The following is a 26,325-nucleotide window of genomic DNA, read 5'->3' as shown; positions in this document are numbered from 1 at the left end:
GGCCAGAGCACAGGTCCAGTCCTCCTGCCTGAGCTGCAGGAGAACCCGGCTGAATTTCGGTCCCTGAGGCCTAGACTGACGCAAGGTCTCAAGAGGGACGGGACGCTGATGTGGATAAGAGGAGTAAGCAGAGTCGTTACAGTTAATGTGAATCAGTGTGAAGGGATATTAAACCTTGTGCTTCAGAGCTCACGTCAGTGTCCTTACACCTTCTTCTTCTGCAGCATCTGGTGCTGGCCACTGCTGGAGAATGGCCTGATGGACCTCGGGTCTGATCCCATCTGGCAAGCCTTATGTTGCTACACGTCACCAGCTAACTGTATAGGCCTTATGACACACGGCTGAGCAGTTTTAATTTAGCCCAGCAGAGGGCAGTGGTGGCATACACCTACTATCGACGGTGGTCGAAGGGACCCCGAAGAGCTGTGCAGACTGTCACTGCAGGGATCCCCTCATCCACCGCTAAAAACGCAGTGGCTACTCGGCAAACCACAGCTGCTTATGCCAGGATGTCAGGAATCCTGTATTCAATTGAAACTAACCGGGGGGAGTTACTTAGGGAAACAAATGACTTTGAGTTCGGCCAGCATTCCGAGGTTACTATTCCCTACTCCTGCAAAAATGCCACAGGATCTTTAGAAACCACAAGCAGAATCGGGATGATGATTAGGGCTTCAACATCCGTACAGAGCACCACAAGGATGCAGAGAAAGTAAAGGCCCGGGGCCTGCCCTAGCACAGGGCACAGCCAGACCTCTGGGTGACTAAGGCATCTGAGATCACGGAACAGGCAGCCTGGAGATAAAACGGCCACAATCACCAGACTTGGGGATGGGGGAAGAGACCAGTGTAAAGGTTCCTCGTCGGCTGAGATTCTTGCAGCCTTTTTGGAGGGACGTCAATCAAACCGAACGTCCCCAGGGGCCCTTCACTCCGCACACAACAGGACCGTTCCCAGGAAAAATCCAAACCAGGCCCCTATTCAGCCGTCCAAGAAACCACCGGGGCTGCTCTGGAACATGCAAAGCTTATCTGGTTTACATTGCCGGAGTTCTTTCCATGCTGGGGAAGCTGAGATATAGAGAAGTGGTGCGACTTGGCCTGTGAGTGATTGGCAGAGCCAGGAACGGCACCCAGGAGTCCCAGTTCCTAGCCCCCGGCTCTAGCCATTACACCATCATCTCCCCAAGGCGCACGTCTTTCGATACAAATGGATTTGCCCTCAGTTAGCTCAGCCCCCAGCCCCCGCTCCAGCTGATGCCTCAAGGAAAAATTTGCACACGCTGCACGTCCATGAGTGTGTTCAAATGGCTGCAGGCATCACTCTCTGTTCACGTGTCTATGGCGACTAAGCCATCTTCACTGGGTACCCGAGGCCTTGATCTGCCAGAGCAACCCCTGCACCATGTGTCCCAGAGGGCCCCTCGCAGGACACAGAACAGCCAGCAAGCCGAGCTTCTGGGCCGTTTCTCAGGTGCTCGAAGGGAAAGACACACAGGCGATAGGGAAGAGGAGGTGGCGGGGGGCGGGGGGGGGCGCTGGGAGTTACCACTTCAGATCCGTGCAGAACCCCCACCCCAGGGAAGCCTCCAGCAGCCCTGGCATCCACACCTGAGTCATTGAATCTCTTCCCCTGCCCCCGCACTGCCTACTGTGCCCCCTGATCTCTATGGGCACGTTTAGCCAGTGGGGCAAGGAGGGGGTGCTCTCCCCACACCTGCCAAGGAAGGGGGGTGGGCTTTCAGCCGAGGATGTGGGAGAAGTGCTTACTTCACTGCTGTCTTTGGCAACATGGCTAACGCTTAACAGCCTGGCTGGCTCAGCATGGAGCGACCCAGCTGAGCTCCGGAAAGGGACAGGCCACGTTTAAACCATGTGCAGAGTGGGGCAAGACAGCCCCCAAGGCGGGCGTGAATATGGACTTGAATGATGGGGTGATGGCGAGGAGGGGAGGAGCCCAGGACTGAGGGCCAAAGTCCCCATGGGCATTTCCGCTGGCGGCTCCCCCGGGGGGCTTTAGTCTGGAAGACATTTAAGCTCAAGGATTGACAGTTCATTGACTTAAAGGACACTGACAACTCAGTCATAGCAGGAAACGCACAGGCTGGACTGAGAGAATTCCCGTATGCTCGGCCCAGCAGAGTGTCCCAGCCATTCCCTTGTGCACTTTCACTTCGGCCTGTGACAACTTTCACATCCAGGTTCTGCCAGATGCAGCGCTGGGGCTGCAAACCCAGCAGTTGGTTGGGAGCATTTTAAAGAAAATTGCGGTGGACACATTTCTACTGGACTCAGTTTGTTTTTCCACAACATCTAAATTCTGAGGCCCAAGTTCAAGTCTCTTTCAAGGGAGATGGTCAGGATTAGGTTTGGTGAAAACAAAGAGGAAGGATTTTACACAGCCCAGAGGGTTGAAAATGTTCTCATGATTTCCACCCCCACCCCAAGTGTTAATCATAGCAGGTTTTCTATTTTAAGCTTCCCCTGTAGCTGGAAAGGGAAGGTGTGACGAAGTGGGACTGTTCTTAATGTTTTCTCTGAATAGTGTGGGGGTGCCTCAGTTTCCCTATACAGTTCCTGAGTGTCTGGGTGGTGGGGTAAGGGTGTATGATCACTGCAGAGCCCTAGAGGGTAGGTGTGTGCAGGGGTCTGGACACAGAGAATGGCCGACACCGTTTCCTGGCCACTGATGGCCTGAGCCCTTCCCCCCTGCAAGGTGAGAGCTAAAGGGTTGGAGAACAAAGGTGACCTCCTGGCCCGGGAAAGGGACAAAGCCCAGAGGAGGTGGGGCTGGAGGGAGTTTCAGTTTGGGGCTAGCTGGGACATGGAGTGAAGTACAGACGTGGCTGTCTGGCTCACTGCCCCCTAAAATGGACCCAGCTGAGGCGTCCTGTTCTCTGCACCTGCAAGCTCTGTGTTAGACCTTGTTCCTGTTGTCTAATAAATCTTCTGTTTTACTGGCTGGCTGAGAGTCACGTCTGACTGTGAAGTTGGGGTGCAGGACCCTCTGGCTTCCCCAGGAGCCCCGCCTGGGCGGACTCGCTGTGGGAAGCGCACAGAGGGGCAGAGGATGCTGAATGCTCCGAGGTCAGACCCAGGAAGGTGGAGCCGGGTGAGCTGTGTGTCCTGAAAACAGGCTGCTCACAGAAAGGCGACTGCCCCAGAGTCCTGACTGGCTTCATGGGGAGCAGTTCCAGAGCATCGCCCAGGGACTCCGTGACAGAAGGGTTAAACATGAATCCCAAGTAAAACAGCCTTGTGCTAATGCAAGGGAAGCAGGAAGAGAGGCTGGCCACAAGGAGAAAATTAAACTGACCAGTCCTCGTTCCCAAGAGGAGTAAGAACCAAAGCGCAAGCAGCTGCATTCATGGCAAACAGGGCATCTGATTTCTTTTTCCATCCTCTCAGGTGGATTTAGCAACCCAATAGGTGCAAGGGGGCGTATGGAGCCCCTGGAGATGAGCCCAAGACCCGGCTGCACCTGTCCTGGGTCCTGAGGAGGAGGCCCTGCTGAGCCGGCCAACAGCCTGGGTCTTGGGGAGTTCATTCCCAGCCAGGATTCAGAAGCCCAGGGAGGCACTCCCAGCTGGGACCTAACAAGGTGTCACTGAGCATATCTGGGCTCAACCCCTTAGCAAAGCAGACATTACTCATGCCTGTACCTGGGTGGGAACTGCACCAAAAAGATCCCACCTGCCCGGCTGCACTGGTGCAAGTCTTAGTGTAGACAATGGTCCGGCATTGTATCTTAAAATTCCCCCCTGCGGCCACGCTTACAGAACACTCGACAGCAGCTAGTCAGCTGGGCCGCGGTGACCACTGCTTGCAGTTCTGTTGTGCTCTCCGCTCTGCTTGGTGTAGCCACCTGTCTCCTCATCATACTGCTGGCTTGTAAGCGCCTTCTGTTGTGAATGTGTACAGCACCTAGCACTGAAGAGCCCAGCCTCAGACTGAGGCCTGGAGACGCTACGCAATCCAAATATTAAAAATCACCATCCTCCTTCTAAACCAGCAGGGAGCCCAGGGCAGCACAGCTGCTATATGGCGCTAGAGACTCTGGGCAAACTGGGGTTGAACTGGGTTCATCCCGAACCCCTGCAATAAAACCTGAGCCAGAAGCAGTGACTGCACATTCAGAGCGGAGCCTCCAGTAAAATTCCCTCTTCGTTCCACCCTGGTCCTGGGGCACCAACAATGGAAACTTGTCTGTAGGTGCCTGATTCTTAACATGGCAGCGTCCCTCTACGTTCACCCCTCCAGCAGAGGCAGAAATCTCTCCTGCTGAAGGGGTTCCAGGAGCCTTTCAAAATGAGCAGTACACAGGAGGCAGCTTTAGGGTAGAAACTGGAGTTGTTCCGGGTTAATATCGATTCAGGCAAATTTTATTCCCCAAAGTCACTCTGGCCTATTAAATGTTTGCCTGAGCAGCTTTCCCAACACCTGCTGCTCACCTACCAGGCCTGCATCAGTAGACACACTTCTGAACCTGCCCAGTTACCCAAGAATGGCCCCAGACCATCACTCCTATCTGCCTGGCAGGATCAGACTGATCACAGAACGCACAGTCCCCGTGCTAACAGGCCTAGGCAGGGTCTCCTCTGGGCCAGAAGGGCACCAGCTCAAATGAAGCCTCAGGATCCTGGCACATACCCAGCACTGGTGCAGTGTTACTGGGAAGCACTCTGACCTCTCGTCAGCAATCTGTGCTCCCTCCTGTCAGTTTCCAAACACCATTTAAAGATCCCCATGGTTGCTCAGTGGGACTTGGGGGATAACAACCCAGGTTTCCCAGGTCAACAGGAATAACACTGGACTCAGCATCCAAACACAGGGTCGGACGAGAGCTGTTACTGAGCGCAAGGATAACTGCTGCAGACCAGGTACTGCCAGCTTTGGACTCAGCAGCAAAGGTATTAGGAAATGTGCTTCAAGAATGCTAATCCAAACTAGGCATATTTCATTCTTCAAATGCACATGGACAGTGTCTGTTCAGACAGTCAGTAACGCCAAGCAGAGCCCATCGCGGGCAGGCTGCTGGTCCAGCCCCAGCCCAGGGTGGCAGTGACAGAACAAAGCCAGCGCTTTGATAGACCTACGTGCAACAAGCTGGGAAGTCTCACTCCTCTTCTCGGTGGCCATCCCAGACACCGCCAGGAGATGCTCAGGTCGTGTGATGGGAGTCATGTAAGTTCCTAGCTAGTGGGACCCCTCATTGGCAATCTCAGCAAAGAGGCCGAGATCTGAAGGCCCATGGAGACTGAACTTGCTGCCCCTAACAGAGAAGCCCTGGCAGGGGCAGTTCGGGAGGCAGCCCTTGCTGCACCTGTGTGATGGAGAGATGGGGCCCAGCTGCAATATTTGAACCTAGATTTTGCAAGATCCAGTTCTTTAGTTCACAAAAAGAAAAGGAGGACTAGTGGCACCTTAGAGACGAACCAATTTATTTGAGCATAAGCTTTCGTGAGCTACAGCTCACTTCATCGGATGCATCTGCTGTAGCTCACAAAAGCTCATGCTCAAATAAATTGGTTCGTCTCTAAGGTGCCACAAGTCCTCCTGTTCTTTTTGCGAATACAGACTAACACGGCTGCTACTCTGAAACCTTCTTTAGTTCAGTTTGTTACAGAACTAGCAGGTGGCTGGGATTGGGAATCCCCCAAAGGTCAGTTTTGCTCATACCCTGGGCTTTGGTCCTGGCCCATCCTTGGTTCTGGGAATAACTAAAGGGCTCCAGCGTCCAGGGCTGGCACTCGAGTGCCTTTCACCAGCACTAGACTCCCGGCAAACCACTCGTGCTGATGGACCGGGAAAGGCTAGCCAGCCCTTGCCCACATTCTGATTCCCAGCATTGGCGGGGGCTGCAGGGGGGAAAGATGCTGGAGGGAAGCAGAGGCTTCGTGTTTACAACTTCAGAACGGCCAAATAGAGAAGCAAAAACTGTAACATAAATACATGTCACCCCAGGCTGAGTAATAATTCCTGGCCAGAATGGAACTTGGCATGCAGGAGTGTTCCCAGCCTGCCAAGCTCCATCTTGGAACAAGACTTCACAGTCAGGTTATAAACCCCACAAAGAGGTTTATAAGGGAAACGTTGACACATCATTAAGTACGGCAGTGAGCTGAGCAGCATCCTTCTGACAAACAGCATGCAGCCCGGACGCGGCCAGCCCGCCGCACTCGCAGGCGGGAGAGATGGAAATGAGTTTCTGGGTTATCTACTGAGCCAGTCGACTGGCAGGGCAGGACTGCTCCGCGCAGCACACGGCCACGCCTGGCCTCTCCCTGGAAGGGCATTTAGTATGCAGAGATCACACTGCTGGAGATATTTCCTAAATTTCACTCTGTTCAGTTTTATCCCTTCCCCCTCTCTCCCCCCGCCCTTCATCCCAGCCAGCCCTTAGAATCGGATTAGGAAGCAGACAGCCAATCAAATCTAGAAGCCCCGTTCTACATCTCTACCTGTTTTCAGTGTTGTTTGCCGTTTGTAGTCATCACACAGCACCTGCCAGGGGAGGGAAGGCATCTTCGTAACCCAGTAATCATCGGCTCCCACCAGCCACTAACTGGCCAGGCTAGGGACACTAAACTATCACAGATTATAAAACCAAAAGGGACCCTTGTGAGTGTCTACTAATCTCTCCGCAGGAGTCAATCCCACCAGCTTGTTCCTCACTTTTGTCACTCTTCTCAAAATTCCCTGTGGCTTGTTGACGTGACATCTTTCTAGCACAGGAATGCCCAGGAGTGGATGCAGGGTTTTCAAATAGAAACTGATCCCACTGGAAAGACCCCTCTGTCAATTTTGAATCAGGTCCCTAGAGACAGGCTGGTACCTCGCTGTTCTGTGATGGCTCCCCAACAGCACCATGGCGAGAACATGAATGCATTGCTTAGTTCCTCTTGTGGGTCAGATGTTTTTTATTGCCAACCCTGCAGACAGTCACTAGCCTTGGCACTACGATAGCAGGAGCCCACCTTGGGCCCGCGCATTGGTGCTGCGCCTTCCTGGTCAGCCATGCTGGAGGGAAGTCTGGAATCCCTGTGACTGAGACGGGAGTGGGGTTTATTTTCTCTCTCTAGGGTGGGTTGAGGAGCCTCATTAACGTCCTTTTAGATAAGATCTGCTGCGTGACCTATTGCTGGGTGCCCACGGCAGTTAAGAGAGGCCCTTTATATCATTCACGGTAGTTACATTTCCAGCACCTGCAGAGTGCTAGCAGCTTTACGGGGCAAGTAAGAGAAAGTTTATCCATAGGAACAATACCCTTGGACGATCCCTAGTGGTTTTCCTACACCCTCTCACCCCAGCACGCTCTGTGCATACCACGCCACGGCTGGATTTGCTAGTGCCCTGCCTTCTACAGCATGAAAATTGAACTATAAAACGTCTGACATTTCTTAACTATGCCACATTAGCCTGGTTTTATTAAATACTGTTATCAGAGGAGATTATTAATGTGATCAAATGCAGGCAAGAAACCTAGAATTAACTGCCAGCCACAAAGGAGAGGAGCTCTCACCAGAGAGACAGAACATGACATATTTCAAAACAGAGCCTTCCTCCAAGGAAGATGCTATCTCTGAACACTCTACATGGAGGAAGGGGCCTGCTCTGAGAACGCTGTGGCAGGGACCTGGTCCAAGGTCACACCAGTCAGCCACAGAGCCACAAAAGAACCCAGGAATCCTGGCTCCGAGTCCCATACTTGGGACTATGCTCGCTCCTTTTGAGGTCACATTTCCCATTAACCTCCCCTGCAGAAGCCCCAGCTGCATAGACCAGGGCAGAGTTAGTCTATCTTTCCTTGTCACATACAAGTGCTTGCCACCGACCAATGAGCATGGAGGATTCCGCATCATTCCAAGTTTTCACAATGGAGAGGTAAATAGCAGAGTCCCCCAAGGCTCTGTACTGGGACCTGTTGCTGTTGCTCACAAATGATCTGGGAAAAGGGGTGAACAGTGAGGTAGCAAACTTTGCAGGCAGTACAAAATTACTCAGGATAGTTAAGTCCCAGGAGACTGCAAAGAGTTACAAAAGGATCTCATAAAACTGGGCGACTGGGCAACAAAATGGCAGATGAAATTCAAAATTGATAAATGCAAAATAATGCACATTAGGTAAAAGATAGAGATAGGGATAATAAGACAGAAAATATCATAATGCCACTATATAAATCCATGGTACGCCTGCACCTTGAATACTGTGTGCAGATACAGTCGCCCCAGCTCAAAAATGATATATTAGAATTGGAAAAGATACAGAGAAGGGCAAAAAGAAAAGGAGTACTTGTGGCACCTTAGAGACTAACCAATTTATCTGAACATAAGCTTTCGTGAGCTACAGCTCACTTCATCGGATGCATCCAACCAAATAAATTGGTTAGTCGCTAAGGTGCCACAAGTACTCCTTTTCTTTTTGCGAATACAGACTAACATGGCTGTTACTCTGAAACCTGTCAGAGAAGGGCAACAAAATGATTAGGGGTATGGAACAGCTTCCATCTGAGGAGAGATTAAAAAGACGAGGACCGTTCAGCTTAGAAAAGAGATGACTAAACGGGGGATCTAATAGAGGTCTATAAAATCATGACTGGTGTGGAGAAAATGAATCAGGAAGTGATATTTACCCTTTGACATAACACAAGAACTAGGGATCACCTCATCAAATTAATAGGCAGTGGGTTTAAAACAAACATAAGGAAGTATTTCTGCAGACAATGCACAATCAACTGGGGAACTCATTGCCAGGGGATGTTGTGAAGGCCAAAAGTATAACTAGATTAAAAAAAAAATTAGAGAAATTCATGGAGGATGGGGCCAATCAATGGCTATTAGCCAAGATGGTCAGGGACGCAACCCTGTGCTCTGCGTGTCCCTAAATCTCCAACTGCCAGAAGCTGGGACTGGACGACAGGGGTGGATCATAGAATCATAGGACTGGAAGGGACCTGGAGAGGTCATCTAGTCCAGTCCCCTGCACTCGTGGCAGGGCTAAGTATTATCTAGACCATCCCTGACAGGTGTTTGTCTAACCTGCTCTTAAAAATCTCCAATGATGGAGATTCCACAGCCTCCCTAGGAAATTTATTCCAGTGCTTAACCACCCTGACAGTTAAGAAGTTTTTCCTAATGTCCAACCTAAGCCACCCTTGCTGCAATTTAAAACCATTGCTTCTTGTCCTATCCTCAGTGGTTAAAGAGAATAATTTTTCTCCTTCCTTTTAATAACAACCTTTTATGTACTTGAAAACTGTGATCATGTCTCCCTTCAGTCTTCTCTTCTCCAGACTAAACAAACCCAGTATTTTCAATCTTCCCTCACAGGTCACGTTTCCTGGCCCGCTAATCATTTTTGTTGCTTTTCTCTGGACTTTCTCCAATTTGTCCACATCATTCCTGAAATGTGGCGCTAGAACTGGACACAGGACTCCAGTTGAGGCCTAATCAGTGCACAGTAGAGCAGAAGAATTACTTCTCGTGTCTTGCTTACAACACTCCTGCTAATATATCCCAGAATGATGTTTTGACTCATATTTAGCTTGTGATCCATTATGACCCCCAGATCCCTTTCCGCCATACTCCTTCCTAGGCAGTCATTGCCCATTGTGTGTGTGTGCAACTGACTGTTCCATCCTAAGTGGGGTACTTTGCATTTGTCCTTATTGAATTTCATCCTATTTTCTTCAGAACATCTCTCCAATTTGTCCAGATCATTTTGAATTTTAATCCTGTCCTCCAAAGCACTTGCAACCCCTCCCAGCTTGCTATTGTCCGCAAACTTTATAAGCATACTCTCTATGCCATTATCTAAATCATTGATGAAGATATTGAACAGACCCAGAACCAATATCTGCAGGACCCCACTCGATATGCCCTTCCAGCTTGACTGTGAATTACTGACAATAACTCTCTGGGAACAGTTTTCCAACCAGTTTTACACCCACCTTATAGTAGCTCCATCTAGGTTGTATTTCCCTAGTTTGTTTATGAGACGGTCGTGTGAGACCGTATCAAAAGCCTTACTAAAGTCAAGATATACCACATCTACCATTTCTGCCCTATCCACAAGGCTTGTTACCCTGTCAAAGAAAGCTACTAGGTTGGTTTAACACCATTTGTTCTTAATAAATCCATGCTGACTGTTACTTATCACCTTATTATCTTCTAGGTGTCTGCAAACTGATTGCTTAATTATTTCCTCCATTATCTTTCCGGCCACTGAAGTTAAGATGACTGGTCTGTAATTCCCTGGGTTGTCCTTATTTCCCTTTTTATAGATTGGCACTGTATTTGCCCTTTTCCAGTCTTCTGGAATCTCACCCATCTTCCATGACTTTTCAAAGATAATCGTTAATGACTCAGATATCTCCTCAGTCAGTTCCTTGAGTGTTCTAGGATGTATTTCATCAAGCCCTGTGACTTGGAAGCCTGAGCCCCGGCCCCCGAAGCCCCACTGCCCCTGGGTAGGGGTCCAAAGCCAAAGTCCAAGCCCCACCACCCTGGGCAAGGGGGGAGGAGCCCCAGGCAGGGGGTCTGTAACCTGAGCCCTTCCAGCCAGGGCTTAAGCCCTTGGGCTTCAGTCCTGGGCGGTGGGGCTCCGGCTTTGGTTTCAATCCCCAGCAAATCTAAGCCAGCCCTTGTGAGTCCATTAAAACAGGGTTGCGACCCACTTTGGGATCGGGACCCACAGTTTGAGAACCACTGTTCTAATGTATTTGTAGAATGTTTTCTTGTTACCCTTGATGTCTCTAGCTAGTTTTATCACTTGATAACTGCCCTGTTCTGTTCACTCGCTCTGAAGAGCCTGGCACTAGCCACTGTCAGAAGACAGGACACGGGGCTGGCTGGGTCATTGGTCTGACCCTGTATGGCCATTCTTCTTATGTTCATGCCTTCTTCTCTGGCCAAGGGACTGGCCAGGTGCTACTCACATTGTTGAATAATTGGGGATGCTGACTGGCTGCTAAGAGAGTCAATATTTGCCAAACAATTGGCCCCAGCCAGTGGGGAGGGCTCATTCACTAATGTCAACAAAGGGCTTTGAGCTCCTCATACAGAGGCGTGAACTATGATGAAATCCTAACACTCCACACATTGCGTCTGCCTGAATAACCAGGGGGCTAGTTGGGTTCGGGGGGGGGGGGGGAGGAAGGAGGTGGTTCGGACTAAGAGGAAATATTTTGGGCCCAATTCTCCTCCCTGATGCACCAGTTTTTACACCAAACAATGGTGACTCAGACTGTCATCACCTTCAGAGCTGGGCCAAAGGAAAGGAAAGCAGCACGCGTTCTCTCTCTCGCAAGTGAGCCCCCTGAGCAGCCAAGGCCGAGTCAGCTGGGGGAACCACGCGGCATAAACGGAGCGAACACGCACTACCCAGCCCACGCGGCCACAGGGCCAGTGGCGAGCTGGAGCCGGTTCGCGCGACCCCGTGGTTACAGTTGGAAGCCGTTTTAGAACCGGTGGCTAACCCGCTTCCCTGCAGGGGGCGCTGAGGCTTTGATGGGCTCCGGCTGGCAAGTGATGTAATTCCTCCTCCGGCCACCAGGGGCGCTGCGCTGAGGGAGCCACGTGGGCTGCCGCCGGGCCCTGGGCACGAGCCCTGGGGCTGCTGCTGCTCCCCCGGCCCTGGGGCTCCCGCTGCTGCCTGGTGGGTCCCTGGCTGCTCTGCTGGGCCAGGGCTGCGTCCTGCTGCTTGGGCTGCTCCGAGCCGCTCTGCCCGCGAGCACCCACCACCCTGCCTGCACGCAGCCACCCCCGCACCCCCTGCCTGCAGCCAGCCCCTGCCTGCAGCCACCCCCACACCCCCTGCCCGCAGCCAGCCCCTGCCGCACCCCCTGCCCTGCCTCCAGCCATCCCCTACACCCCCTGCCCTGCCCACAGCCAGCCCCTGCCTGCAGCCAGCCCCGCACCCCCTGCCTCCAGCCCCTGCCGCACCCCCTGCCCTGCCTCCAGCCATCCCCTACACCCCCTGCCCTGCCCACAGCCAGCCCCTGCCTGCAGCCAGCCCCGCACCCCCTGCCTCCAGCCCCTGCCGCACCCCCTGCCCTGCCTCCAGCCATCCCCTACACCCCCTGCCCTGCCCACAGCCAGCCCCTGCCTGCAGCCAGCCCCGCACCCCCTGCCTCCAGCCCCTGCCGCACCCCTGCCCTGCCTCCAGCCCCTGCTGCACCCCCTGCCCTGCCTCCAGCCAACCCCACACCCCCTGCCTGCAGCCAGCCCCGCACCCCCTGCCTCCAGCCCCTGCCGCACCCCTGCCCTGCCTCCAGCCCCTGCTGCACCCCCTGCCCTGCCTCCAGCCATCCCCTACACCCCCTGCCCTGCCCACAGCCAGCCCCTGCCTGCAGCCAGCCCCGCACCCCCTGCCTCCAGCCCCTGCCGCACCCCCTGCCCTGCCTCCAGCCATCCCCTACACCCCCTGCCCTGCCCACAGCCAGCCCCTGCCTGCAGCCAGCCCCGCACCCCCTGCCTCCAGCCCCTGCCGCACCCCTGCCCTGCCTCCAGCCCCTGCTGCACCCCCTGCCCTGCCTCCAGCCATCCCCTACACCCCCTGCCCTGCCCACAGCCAGCCCCTGCCCGCAGCCACCCCCACACCCCCTGCCCGCAGCCAGCCCCTGCCGCACCCCCTGCCCTGCCTCCAGCCATCCCCTACACCCCCTGCCCTGCCCACAGCCAGCCCCTGCCTGCAGCCAGCCCCGCACCCCCTGCCTCCAGCCCCTGCCGCACCCCTGCCCTGCCTCCAACCCCTGCTGCACCCCCTGCCCTGCCTCCAGCCAACCCCACACCCCCTGCCTGCAGCCACCCCCGTCTCCAGCCACCACCTGCCCTGCCTCCAGCCACCGCCGCACCCCATGACTGCAGCCAGCCCCTGCCCGCAGCCAGCCCCTGCCGCACCCCCTGCCTGCAGCCACCCCCGTCTCCAGCCACCACCTGCCCTGCCTCCAGCCACCCCCGCACCCCATGACTGCAGCCAGCCCCTGCCCGCAGCCCCTGCCCTGCCCGCAGCCAGCCCCTGCCGCACCCCCTGCCCTGCCCGCAGCCAGCCCGTCTCCAGCCACCCCCGCACCCCCCTGCCCTGCCTGCAGCCATCCCCTACCTCCAGTCAGCCCGTGCCCTGTCTCCAGCCAGCCTCACACCCCCTTGCCTCCAGCCAGCTCCGCACCCCCTGGCCTGCCCGCAGCCAGTCCCACACCCCCTGGCCTCCAGCCAACTCCGCACCCTCCTGTCTCCAGCCAGTTCCGCACCCCCTGCCCTGCCCGCAGCCAGCCCCACATCCCCTGCTTCCAGCTAGCCCTGCCCCACGCCCCTGTCTGCAGCTGGCCCCATGTCCACTGGTGCCCCACAGTTCCCAGGGCAGTAACCCTGCACATCTGCTTCAATGAGGGGGGCAGGGAGCAGCTGGGACCCACACAAGTGCACACCCTAGGGTGACCAGACAGCAAGTGTGAAAAATCAGGACGGGGGTAGGGGGTAATAGGAGCCTATATAAGAAAAAGACCCCAAAACCAGGACTGTCCCTATAAAATCGGGACATCTGGTCCCCCTAGCACACCCCCAGGGCGTGGCGGGGACCCACACCTGTGAAACGGAGCTCGTTTCTAGTTCAGGCCCATCTTTTTAACAAAGAACTTCAGGCAGGGTTAACACACACCCATATTTTCCCGGACAGGTCAGGCTTTTTGGTTCTTAAATCACCGTCCGGGAGGATTTTTAAATTTTAAAAATTCCTCCTGGGAAAATACGGACGTATGGTAACCCTGTTGGTAAAAGAATACATGCTGGGGCACATCCCTTAAATGAGAACTTTGGATCGGGAACCGGTTGTTAAGGTTTTGGCAGCTCATCACTGCACAGGTGCCAGTCACCCCCAGCACGCACTGAAGGTCTGGGCCCTGCACAGTTAACGAGGGGCTGACATGCACCTGCCCTGGACATGCGCACAACGGCATGGCTGCTCTCAGCAGTCAGGAGCACAGACTTCCCCACAAGAACAACACACACATGAACGTGTCTTGGAAAGAGACACTGGCTTGACCTGCCCTTGGCTCGTTACACAAAGCACAGGCTCTGGAGCTCGTCAGTTCATGACACAGCAGCTCTGGGCAGACAGAAATCAAGTACAAGGGACTCAAGTACAACCCCTTCAAATATCGGTGCTCCCCGCAGAGACTCCTTCCTCCTGAAGCAGTTGGGATGTGCTGGGCACCAGCCAAAAGCCTGTGACCATCAGAAGTGGCATTGGGTTTTCAAATCAGGCAACCAGCCAGCAGGGCCAACTGGCCAGGCCGTCCCTGGGAAGTCAGTTTGTTTGCCAATATAGTGCCAATTTGGATAATATAGTGCCAATTATCCGTGAGCAACAAGTTTCCTTAGCAAAGCCACAGACACCAGTAAGGGGTTTTCCATTGACCCCTTCAGCCCTTTTCCTTATTTGGGCAGAGCCACGGAGAATCTTGTGTTCCCCACAACAGCTAAGAGCCGAGGACTTCTGGGAGCCGGATACGGCGCGGGTGCAAAGAGACAACAGCAGCAACTCTAGCTAAACATCATCTGACACGGAAAATAACCCGAGCTGGCACTTCCTGGGTGGCCTACGTCCCCGTCACACATGCAGCCCTTGGCCAGGGCAGCGGAAATCCTCTCTCTTGTCTCCTGATGCTGAGGTGCAAAGACAGGGAGCAGAAGTGATGAGTGTTTACGTAAAACTGCCAAGTCACTGCAATTATCCGGTAAGTTGATTTAGAGGGGAGGAAAAACAACTTGCTGCCAAGCGCTCGAGTCTCCGTCCGCGTACCTTTCAGACAACCCTAATTCATTCTGGATGCCGGGGAATTACGCCCTGCGTTCACCAGCCGTTCGCCATGCCCCAGACGCGTCGCTGAACTCAAGTATTTCACTCTGCACGCTAACCTGGGCCCCGGGTCGCCATGGCAACCCGTGTTCATTCACGAAGGGATTTTTTAAAATCTGATTTATTAAACCCCTTATGAAGAGGACATTATCCAGATCCAAAGCTGAGTTCTCAAATCTTCCCTGTAAAAACAGAAGAGGGTCTCTCTGCAGATGGGAAATTAGCCCCAAAGATTGTGAAGGGTTGGGGCGGGCAGCGAGAGGAAGGGACGGGGCTGGGACCCAGTGGAAAGAGAGCGAGGACGCATGTTCGCAGCGCAGGCAGCTCACGCTTGGCAGCCTCCTTTGGAATAACATTAGCTCGCACCTACTACACTATTTACGTTTCCTCCTGTGGCTCAATGCCTCCCCCGCCCTCTCTCGCTCGCTTAAGATCCGTGCGCGGCTCCAACTGCCTGCGAGCCTCTGAGGATGCGGGACACGGAGCCGGCCCTGGACTGCTTTACGGAGAGAGGTCTCCCTGGGCCGCCAGCTCCTCACAGCTCCCATCACAGCTCTTCCAGGCCCGTCGGAGGAGGAGCAGCAGAGAGTAAAAGGGTCTTTCTCCGGCAATAGTAGGGAGCCGCCAGGCCAAGGCCCTGCCGAGCTGGAGCGGGGGCCAGTCGAGAGGGGGCTGTGGACTAGGGGATCACGTGGTAAAGTTGATCTCACGCACAGGCCCCCAGGCTGCTTCCCCCATCACAGCTCCTGCCCTGCACCCCTCCCTTCCAGTTAAAGACCCTACCAGGGGGTTATTTACTGAGCAACCTCGGCAGGCATGTCACTGCCCAGAGGAGTGGTCACCTTAGGGCAGGGAGGGTGGGCACGAGGCGGAGACTCAGCAGATCTGGGTTCAATTCCTGGCTCAGGGGTACGCTCCCTCCCTCTGTGGGCCCCAGGCAAGTCACTTCCTCGGGCCTGTGCTTCAGGGACCCCTGGAGGGACAATGGTCCTGCCCTACCGCAGAGGCATTGGGTGGATAAACACACTAATGACAGCAAGGTGCTCGGGTAACAATCACATGTAGCAAGCCACCCGGCCCTCTCAGTTGATCTCGCCCCGTGTCCCAGGGACCAGTGCAGGACTGGTCCCTACAGCTGCAGTCTCCAGGGCTTTGGCCAGCTTGGCTTTGACTAACCCGAGCACTGCGGTTCTGGGTCAGTAGCACTGCGATTCTGGGGCTGCAGCACTGGGAGGAGTGCAGGCTTCACTGAAGCCAAACCCAGTCTCTGCTGGGGATTCCTGACTCTGGGGTGGCCATTGCTGGGCTAATGAGAAAGTAGGTCAGTTAGCGGGAGGAACGGGGCAAGCTCCGAGGGTGAGCCGGGGCTGAGGACTGCAGTGCACTCTGACATAGCTGGGAAATGAAGAACAAACACCCACATGGTGACAAGGTAACAACCTGTTGCGCGTTTGTGACTAAGAGACCAACAGACAGGCCAGGCAGTGCGGCACACCGGGGACACCCAGTGACGGGCTCCTTCCCACCACTCTTCTCCAGTCTCAATTCCCTGTGGCAGGGACTGTCTCTTGGTTCTGGGGTTGTACGGCCTCTAGCATCGGGGCTCTGGCCCATGCCTGGGGCTCCTTGGTGCTACCCCCACACAAATAAGAAATGCACCTGTGCTCCAGGCTGCCCGAAGGGCTCTCAGTTCAACGCTGAACGGAAAGTCAACGCAGGAGAGTGAATCCTCAGCAACCTGTTGACATGAGTCATCAGAAGACGAGCAAAGGCTTAACCCTGACTCTGGCCAGCAGAGGTGGGGGAGAGGCATCCCGCAGGGAGCTAGACAAGCCAAGATCCATTCACAAGCCTGGGTGGCAAGACCGTCGCTATCTCCTGACATTTGCACAAGAGAACTGGAAACCCCCATTCTTCCAGCAGAAAGATGCTACTGGTGTGGGCGGGTCTTACCACTGAGATCAACAGACTGAAGAGAAAGCATGTGTGTGTATCTCCAGTTATCTTGGGGCTGCAATACAAGGATTGTTCCACCGCAAAGACCTCTCGCTGAGCACACAAGTGGCTTATGGAAAACATGAACCGGCATATAATTTACCTCCAGCCTTCAGAACTCGTGAAGTCTGGTGGGAAGCCACATGTCTCGGGTTGGGTAAGTACCAGCTGCACATAGGATCAGCCATCCACTAATTGGCTGTTTGCAGAAGTGGCCTGCGGACCTGATTAAATGCGTAGTCAGGGGCATGGATATCTACCAGGTGACCGGCCTGGTCTCTTCAAAAATACAGGACACTCCCTGACTGAGAAACTGGAGGGCTGAGTTTTTAGCAGAGGAGGATTTGGGCAAATTTAAAAAAAATACAGGAAGAGAAAGAATCAGTGAGGGGGCAGAGCCTCACTCCAACACACAGCTGGGCATTGCCATGGAAACGCCAGCTGTGCGTGCTTGCCCGCAGGAGGGGATTTGAAGAGATGAACGCTGGGGGTGGCCACCTGGCTGAGGGCTGCGAGGGTCCTTTAAGAGCACCTCATCGGCCGAACAGAGCACTGCTCTCCGATCAGCTCTCAGGACTGTCTCTGTGAGCACTGAGGGCATGTCTGCACCGCGCTGCACGGGTGTGACTGCAACACGGGTACACACACCCAAGCTAGCTCTGATCTAGCCAGCTCACTAAAACTGGCAGGGAAGCCACAGCAGCATAGGTGGTGGCACAGGGCACCTGAACTCAAGCCCACCCAGGACCCTGGGCAGGTGCTCGGGCCACCCAGGACACTGGCCAGATGCGATCACCCATTCTGCCGCAGCTTCATTGCTCTAGGTACCTGAGCCAGCTTGAGCAAAGCTAGCGGCTCTGTCTACACGCGCTTCAATCCCCCCTCCTGACTGCTGGGTAGACAGGCAGAGACTGGTACCCCACCTGCAATACAAGGGGTGGGCTGGGCTAGAGACCCCTGGATGACTTGGGTCCTGACTAGCAGCACTCCCCCTCTCTCCCTGTGGTGCATCACAGCAGGCAAAATGCAGTCCATGGACCAAATCCTGAGCAAGCCAGGGACAGGGAGGTCACAGTGGAGGGACCCAGGTTCTGGAATCAGCCTCACTTTGGAAGGGAGTTGCAGTGCAAGGCCTATCCCCACTTCAGGACTGGCCTGGAGGCACTGCTGCTAGGAGGTTTGAGGACGTACGGGTGCCCCCAGCTAAGAGGAAGCGGCTTTTATGAACTGGCACAAGGATGGTCTTTCATGCCGGTGCTACCTGGTCAGGCACGTGCACTGAGCCCCTCTCACAGCGTGGGAACGTTCTGGAGCAAACTAGGGGTCGTCCTCTGCAGAGTTTCACTTTAAACGGAAGGAGCGTCTCCATGCACAGACCAGGCAAAGCCCAGCTGGTACTGTGGCAGGCTTCCTTCCCCATACACTGCCCCCTGCCAGCAGAGAGACTCCCACTGACCTTGGATCGGGCCCAAGGCGGCTTTACTCTCCCCTGGAAGGACTCCGGCTAATGGTGTGAACTGCTTCTTGCTCCCCAGAACCCACCAATCATCAGTGCCAACTGCATGAGTGGTTCCTGTCAAGTGAACACCTGCCACACCTGGACTGAGACCCAGTAACTCATTTCACGTAGGGCCAAACAGCCATCAGAGTGGGAGTCAGTCATTTTCTGCCCCTCTCGCCCTGGTCCAGATCGGAGCCAGTGTCGCAGGAGGTGGAAAGCTACATATCCCCTGCCATTCCTAGTCCTGAGACCTGTCGAGACGCCCTGCCAGAAGAAACCCATTTCCAGCTGGAGGACTGCAAGGATAGGTCAGATTCCCAAGAGAGGGTCTCTCCTGCTGTCTCATGTGTGGCCCAGCAGAAGCGTTTAGGTTCCAGAAGAGAAACCACTGTTGCAGCGGGAATGGTGCAGGTAAAAGAACCAAGCCACACAAAGCACACTAAAAAAAGACCCCAGGCACAAGCAGCATTACTATATTGCTATTCCATTGCCTATTTCCCTCCCCTATCCACCCGCAGCTACCAGCTCCAAAAGGCAAATGCATGCGCTTTCCTCTCCCTGCAAGGGGAGCATCCCTCACGTCCCCTCCTGACTACGGGTTCTGCTGGGGAAATGCAGTCTTGCAGGATGTAAGTGCCATATTTATCAGCAATCTGGGTCCCACAGGGAAGGGGAGGGCTGGATGTAAATTTGTATATTTATAAGCCTTCATGAATTATTCCATTTGGTGGATGAATGCCTTTAACCAGAGCAGTTAGGAAATACTGTCTCCATCTTACAAGATACAAACTCACCCGGCGAGCACCCACGCAGACGGATAATTCTGCGCTCTGCTTCCCGTGGCAAGCATGACTGCTCGCGGGCGGTGCCCTCCCTCCCCCAGGACATAGTTTAAAGTCACATACAAGTCAGAGTGGCTATTGAACGGGCGACAACAAAGTTAGCAGCAGCAGCCAGGGGTGGCCAGAGCAAGAGGACACAAGCAGAGGAATTCTTTAGCACACAAGTGCGGCCTGCGGAGACTACATAACCCACAATGCACCGCTGCATCCTGATGCAGCAGCTACACCTTGCTCCACTCTATGAAAACTAGGCGCAACCAGCAACCTGCTCTCGGGAGAGGAGCAGGCAGGAAGAAAAGGGAGTTCCCACCTATTGGGATTTGTTTGTATGACAAATCTTGTTTGGCATGACCGGTGGCAAAGCTTTCTCCCGACTCCAGCGTGCCCATGCTGCGTGATGAAGTCCCCCTCGGGACGTCCCATCAGCTCTTACCCCAACCAACTCTCTGCCAGATGCCATTGCTTGCAGAAGCGTAAGGCCTTACTCGCCTGGTCGCTTGCCTATCAGCTCAGAGCTCTCCACGGGGCCGAGTGGGCGGACTGCCGAAATGCCAACATGGGGCCTACATTTGAAACACCAACGATAATAATCATAATGCCCATCTCAGTTGCCCCTGATACAGCCTGGACTGCTCCCGTTAGTGATATCACGCTTAAGCTGCTCGGGGAAGCTTTAAAGAGATTGCTAGCAGCTTTAAGACAATTAAAGGGGCAGAGTCAGCCAGCATGGTCTGACAGTAAGAATATTACACAGAGGGGGCTCTGCTCCCAGGCACTGACTGTAAGGGCTGGGAGTTAAACAGATTTCTTACAAAACCCACAGGGCTTTACACAAGCAGAAAACGCAAAGGTTCTTTTGGTGTCACAGCCAGGGTATGTTTAGTTTGAAAAGAGGAGATTAAGGGGGGATAGGATAGCGGTCTTCAGATACTTGAAAGGCTGCCATAAAAAGGATGGAGAAAAGTTGTTCTCTCTTGCCACAGAGGGCAGGACAAGAGGCAAAGGGTTCAAACTACAGCACAGCCGAGTTAGATTAAATCTCAGGAAAAACTCCCTAACTGTAAGAACAGTCAGCCAATAGAACAGACACCTTGGGAGGTCGTGGAAGCTCCTTCACTGGAGGTTTTCCAAAGGAGGCTGGACAGCATCTGTCCTGGCTGGTTTAGACACAACAAATCCTGCATCTTGGCAGGGGGTTAGACTACATAACCCTGGTGGTCCCTTCTAGCCCTATGATTCTATGATAGCACAGTGATGGGTGCAATAGAAGAACCTGAGTACAATGGGGAGAGACTGTCTTTGTTGTTCTGTGTTTGTACAGCACCTAGCACAATGGGGTTGTGGTCTGTGTACCTTAGTGCTACCACAATAGCACCTTGTAACCTGGCATGAGGCTCCTGGCTTAGCTGCTCTCTGCACTCATCCTCCCTTGTGTTTAACAGAAGGCCAGGGCTTCCTGATGCCTCAAGGAGGAGCAATGCTTCATTACCCTGGTATCTTCCACCTGCGTGGGCAAGGGCTGCCCCAGACCTGAGGCAGGAGTTAGCTCCCTGTTGCCAGTTGCATGGCAGAGCCAACTCACCCTGTCTCAATGCTGCAAACGAGATATGAAACAGGAACAATCATACATGTCCCAGCACTGGCTCATTCCTCACACCCGGCTTTCACGAGGAAAGCCCCTAAAGCCTCTGACCATTATCAGGGGCTTTAGGATCTGTCCCTCTATGCCTGTTGCTTGTGCAAAGCACACGAAATCTCAGCATTTGAAATGGGAATCAATTTCCTGCACTCCGGCTCTGGTGAATACTAGCTGCATGTTAGTGGCTTACAGTAAATCTGCAATCTGCATATGTGTTCCCCTGAAAAGCGTCTCGAGCCTCGATTTCCAGCGTGGCTCGCTCTGCCGAGCCAGCCTGCTCAACAAGCAATCTGCAGTGCTAGAAATCAGGAGATCCCATAATGGGAAAGCTATTCCTGCTCCAGCACATCTGCAGGTGGCCGCTCGCCACAATCAGCTACACGGGCAGCAGCACAGAGAGAAGGGCAAAGACTTTAGGAGATAACAATGTATGCCGGGGGCTCTATGCAGTCTACACAATCTGCCTCCCCGTGCACTGAAACGGAGTTTGTGCAGGTCGAAGAGTGAACCAAATTAAACACTGCCATAGGAACAGATCCATCTTGCTTGACCCCTAGAGTGGTGGGAGCTGTAGAGTATTTGACATGAGACAATGCTGTAACATCTCACATTTGTTACAGTCTCCCTCTATTGAGACCCCCCCCCATTCCCCATCAAACAGTGCTGTGAAGCCAAACCTTCTCCCCCAGCACAGGAGGGTACCATCTGCAACCAAACAAGAACAAACATCCATCTCTGCTACTGGCTCGATCAAAACTATTTCGCTCTTACCATTACGCCGCAAATCAGAGCATCCCTTCAGGCTGAGATTTTGGCAGAGCAATTTCAAGATCCTGTGAGTTTATACAGTATAGTAAACAAACACAGGCACATGTCTTGGCAGCTCCTACTTCAAGAGACCCTTTCAGGCGAGAAACCATATTGAAAAACACATGACTGCCTCTTCCACCTCCCTCGCCACCTCACAGATGATCACAAAAAAACTGTTTTAAAAAAATCAAATGTACTTTTCATTCTGTCTCATTTATTTACTTTCTGCAGTTCTCCCAGGCGGGGCAACGAAATCAGGCTGGTTAGTTTCACTCTTGTTTCCAATCAATTCTGCAATGTCTGGATTGCACACACTACATCAGGAGGGTCGATTGATGAACAACATGCTATCTATTGGAATTTCAAACAATCCCAAAACATTCCTGCTGGCCTTGGATTTTGTAACAACCCTTCTAAATTTCGCAAAAAGAAAAGGAGGACTTGTGGCACCTTAGAGAATAAATTGGTTAGTCTCTAAGCTGCCACAAGTCCTCCTTTTCTTTTTGCGAATACAGACTAACACGGCTGCTACTCTGCAACCTGTCAATAAGGTTTGAGTACTTCATAACTACACCTATATGGAGAGTCACGGTAGCTAGTTTAGTTCAAGGGAAGAAATAGCTGCACTGTACCTGGTGGTGAATACAGTAGACAGTGCTGAGACAGAATGAGCTGCAGAGGTTCATAGCGCTCATCATCTGGCCCCTATGTAACATGCACCAGGACCAAATTCTCCTCGACACCCCAGGCTCCATAAAGTCATTTATTCCGTCACCGAATCTAATCAAAAGCCATTGGACCTGTGGGCTGACACCTCAGCGCTAGTTCAGAGCATGTCAAGTGTTCATCAAACTTACGACCATGTGAGGTTCAATGGCTTAGTCTGCCCAGCCAAGCAAATCGTGCATCCCCTGGCCAGCCCGGCAGAACCGCACCCTGCCATGTGACTCCACCTCCAACACTGATAGGCACCAGGACATGTCCCACTCAGTGGAGACTGGGGACGAGACCCTGTTTAGAGAGTCCTGGATTCCAAGGCCAAATGGGAACACTGTGATCCTCCAGTCTGACCCCCCTGTATAGCATAGGCCAGAGAATGTCCCCACAATAATTCCTAGGGCAGATCTTTTAGAAAATCATCCACTCTTGATTTAAAAATTGTCAGTGATGGAGAATCCACAAAATTTACACGTTATTTCCGATCTGAATCTATCTAGCTTCGACTTCCAGCCATTGGACTGTGTTATACTTTCCTCTGCTAGACTTAAGAGCCTAGTATTAAATATTTGTTCCCAATGTAGGTACTTACAGACTGTGATCAAGCCACCCCTTGACCTTCTCTTTTTTTAAATTAAATGCATTGAGCTCTTGGGGGAGGGGGGGGGTATCATTTCAGGCTTCTGAAAGACCCATACGTAGTTAGCTGCTGAGAGTGAAGTTCCAAGCTGAACCTGCTGGGATTTGAACCTGCCGGTTCAGGGAGTTAAAGCCGAATGCAAACCTGATGCTCGCCCCATTCCACTAGAGAGGCCTTATTCCTCATAAAATAAGGACATGCTCATTCAGTGTGCACCGTGGGCCTGGTTTTCACCTGCACGGAGCTCGCACTGAAAACCATGGGAGCGACAGAGAATCTGTACCTCTGAAAACCTGGCCCCAGGTGTCCAACTCGGAAAGGCACCCAACATTCCTGCCCCGCCACCCACCTGCAGCTCCATCTTGGGAAACAATCAAAAGAGGGTTTTCTTTGGTCACCAGTCAAATGGGGGGGAGTGGGGGGACTCAGCTTAACTCCCTGGGGGTGTTTGTTGGCACCACAGAGCTATGGCATAAATAACTGCTGCTTGCGAGGGGCCGGATTGGATCAGACAGGGCAAACCGCAGGTCAGCACTGAGGTGCGTTGGCAGAGCTGCAGGGGGCAGGGCTGGAGCAGCAAGGCAGGGCTGGCAAAGCTATAGTTAGGGATGGGGATGGGGATGTCAGGATTAAGAAGACATCAGTGGGGTTGCAGCTCAGGACTGAGGGGCATTGCCAGAGCTCTGCGCCACAGACTAGAGCAGGTTGTTGTGGTCAGGACTGGTGCAGGGTAACGGCCACACAGCACCCGCCTGGCTCCAGCCAGGGCTGCATCCCTCATTTTCATGAACGCTAACCTAAATTCAGAGATTCCCCAAACACTGGGCCCTGCTCGGCCTGGAGCCTATTGCAATCAGCCCCCTCCCAAAGAGCTGTTCCTTTGCCGAAAGGCTCAAGGTTCATTTTTTCCCCTTTTCACTTCAAACTCTCCCCGCCCTCAATTAATTCCACTCCAACACTAAACCATTGCTGTTACATTATTGATACCATCGCAGCCTGAAATGTTAGAGCCGCCCCATTGCTCTGCTGGACTGGGCTGGGCTACGGCTTGAACCAGGGGGCCCGAGGGGCTGCTTGCTTGGGGGGTTAAAGCGTGGAAGAAACACCCTCGTCTCCTGCTGCATCTCGCTCCCACCCGCTGGATGCGAGCCTGGCGTGCCGAAGGGTGTGTGTACACGAGGCAGAGGATAGATGGGGAGGGGGTGACTGGGCGAGTAGCACTGAATTATTTTCCACGGTGCGTACCCTGTGCACTTGGCTACAGTTCTAAGCACCGCTCCCAGGCACTTAGGAATGCCCGAGTCCATGTTTGGGCAAAACCCAGCTGCAGTGCGACTCGGGGCTGGGTTTCTCAGATGAGAGGGCCGTGCAGGGCAGCAGTCCCCAAGCCCAGCTGCCCCAGAAGCCAGTTGCAATCAAATAAAGGATCCTATCATCCTGGGTGTGCAAGGCAGGCGAGTGGCTCGGGAAAAGGCCGGGGAGAATGCAACCCCACAGCCACGGTACTGCACTGGCAACAGAGTGACCCCAAGGAACATGCAGCAGCCGAGTGAGAGGGCGGCTCTGGGATTTAGTCGCTGTTGCAAGGAGCACCATCACCACCACCCCCATCCCAGCCAGAGGGAGAGCGGAGCGCCTGCTTTCCCCTCCCTGCACCCCGCTCCAGCCTGACAGCTCCGGCTTGCAAGCTCAGCTGGGCACCCAGGCAGGAAGGAGCAGGGCACAGATACCCGCCGGCTCCCCCTCCCCCTGCACATCGGTTCATTGAGGAGAAAATCCCAACGAGCCTCTATAGACCCCAGGGGCCACCCGAGCCCCGGGGGCTGCTCCCCAGACCAGGCAGATCGGGGAGGGGGGTTCTCCCCGCCCCGCCCCCTGAGTTCCCCTGGGGGGTGCACAGCCCCCCCCCATCCGGCCCAGCCTGCCCCGCAATCCTCCTCCCTCCCTTCCCACCCCGCCCCGGGGGTGCCCCGCGGGGCCACTCACTGGCTTTGCCGGGCTTGGGCCGCTGCAGCAGCTTCTGCACCGTGCCCACGTCCTCCGCCTTCACCGCCTGCATCAGCTCCTGGTCCTTGCCCATGGCGAGCGGCCGGGCGCGGCGGGCAGCGGGCCGCCCTCAGAGGCCGAGCATCCTCCGGCCGGGGCGCGGGGCCCCGAGCCTGCTCCGGGAGCGGCGGCGGCGGCGGCTCACACGCCCTGGAGCCGCAGAGCCCGGGCGCGGCGAGAGGGGAGCCGGGGGGCGCACGGCGGGGGCCGGCGCCCGCGATGCATCCGCTGCAGGAGCCCCCGGGGCCGCAGCCCGGGCAGGAGGGGCGAGGGGGGGGCGCGGCTGCTCCCCGCTAGCGGCGCCGCCGCCTTTGCAGGGCTGCTGCCCCCCTGCGCCGCGCCGGCTCCTCCATGGCTGGGGCTCGCCGCCGCAAGCGCGCCGCTCACTGGCTCTCCGGTGCCTCCGGAAGGCGGCTCCTCCCTGCCAAGCCGGGCAGCCGCGGCGGCCGCCTGGGAAGCCCCGGTGCAGGGGCTGCTCGGCTCCCCCCTCCCCGGCGCGCCGGGCAGGGGGCGGGGAGGCCGGGGCCAGGCCCCCGGGCAGGGCAGAGCTCTCCCGGCCCAGAGCCGGGGCGCGCTCCGCCGGCGAGTGCCCGGGCAGCCCCTGGGGCGCACGGACCGATCCCTGGCAGGGCACCTGAATCCCCGCGGCTGGCTAAGGGCTGGTGACAGGGGCGGGTCTGTCGGTAGCTGAGTGGGGCGGGGGGGGAGGGGTTATTGAATGGGGCGCCTGGGAGTGGGGTGAGCCTAGGGAACGGGACGTGGATACATGGGGGGGGGCAGGGACTGGCTGTTCCTTACAGGTTCCTGCAGCCCCGCTCCTTGGCTGGGCCCCCGGAGAGTGCCCCAGCGCGGCTGCTACAGCTCTGCAAGGAGCCGGGCCTGGCTGCCGGCCGGGGGGTGCCCTCACCTAGGGTGTTTCAAGCTGAGCCTGGGGAACAATCTCGGCTCCTCCTGGCTCTGCCGGCCATGGAAGCACAGGTGCAGGGGGCCTCCCCCAGGGCTAGACTCAGAGACTTTAAGGCCAGAAGGGACCATCGTGATCATCTAGTCTGACCTCCTGCACATCGCAGGGCACAGAACCTCACCCACTCCTGTAAGAGACCCCGACCTCTGGCTGAGTTACTGAAGTCCTCAAATCTTCATTTAAAGACTTTGCTACGGAGAATCCACCGTTTACTCTAGTTCAGACCAGCAAGTGACCCATGCCCCACGCTGCAGAGGAAAGTGAAAAACCCCCAGGGTCTCTGCCAATCTGACCTGGGGGGAAATTCCTTCTCCA

General features: G+C 54.9%; 1 protein-coding gene across 2 annotated transcripts in view; it reads right to left on the bottom strand.

Annotated features, from left to right (window-relative positions):
* Positions 1–25,163, bottom strand: part of CASKIN1 (CASK interacting protein 1) — a 156,654-nt gene extending 131,491 nt beyond the window's left edge. For both annotated transcript variants that reach the window (XM_073361691.2, XM_073361692.2), the window contains exon 1: positions 24,987–25,163. In XM_073361691.2, coding sequence (XP_073217792.2) covers positions 24,987–25,080 — 94 coding nt within the window. In that variant the 5' untranslated portion in view covers positions 25,081–25,163. The remainder of the gene's footprint in view (positions 1–24,986) is intronic.
* Positions 25,164–26,325: the final 1,162 nt, after the last annotated feature.

Source organism: Lepidochelys kempii, chromosome 10 (assembly GCF_965140285.1).
Source record: "Lepidochelys kempii isolate rLepKem1 chromosome 10, rLepKem1.hap1, whole genome shotgun sequence".
NCBI lineage: Eukaryota > Metazoa > Chordata > Testudines > Cheloniidae > Lepidochelys > Lepidochelys kempii.
This window is presented reverse-complemented; position numbering and strand designations above follow the sequence as displayed.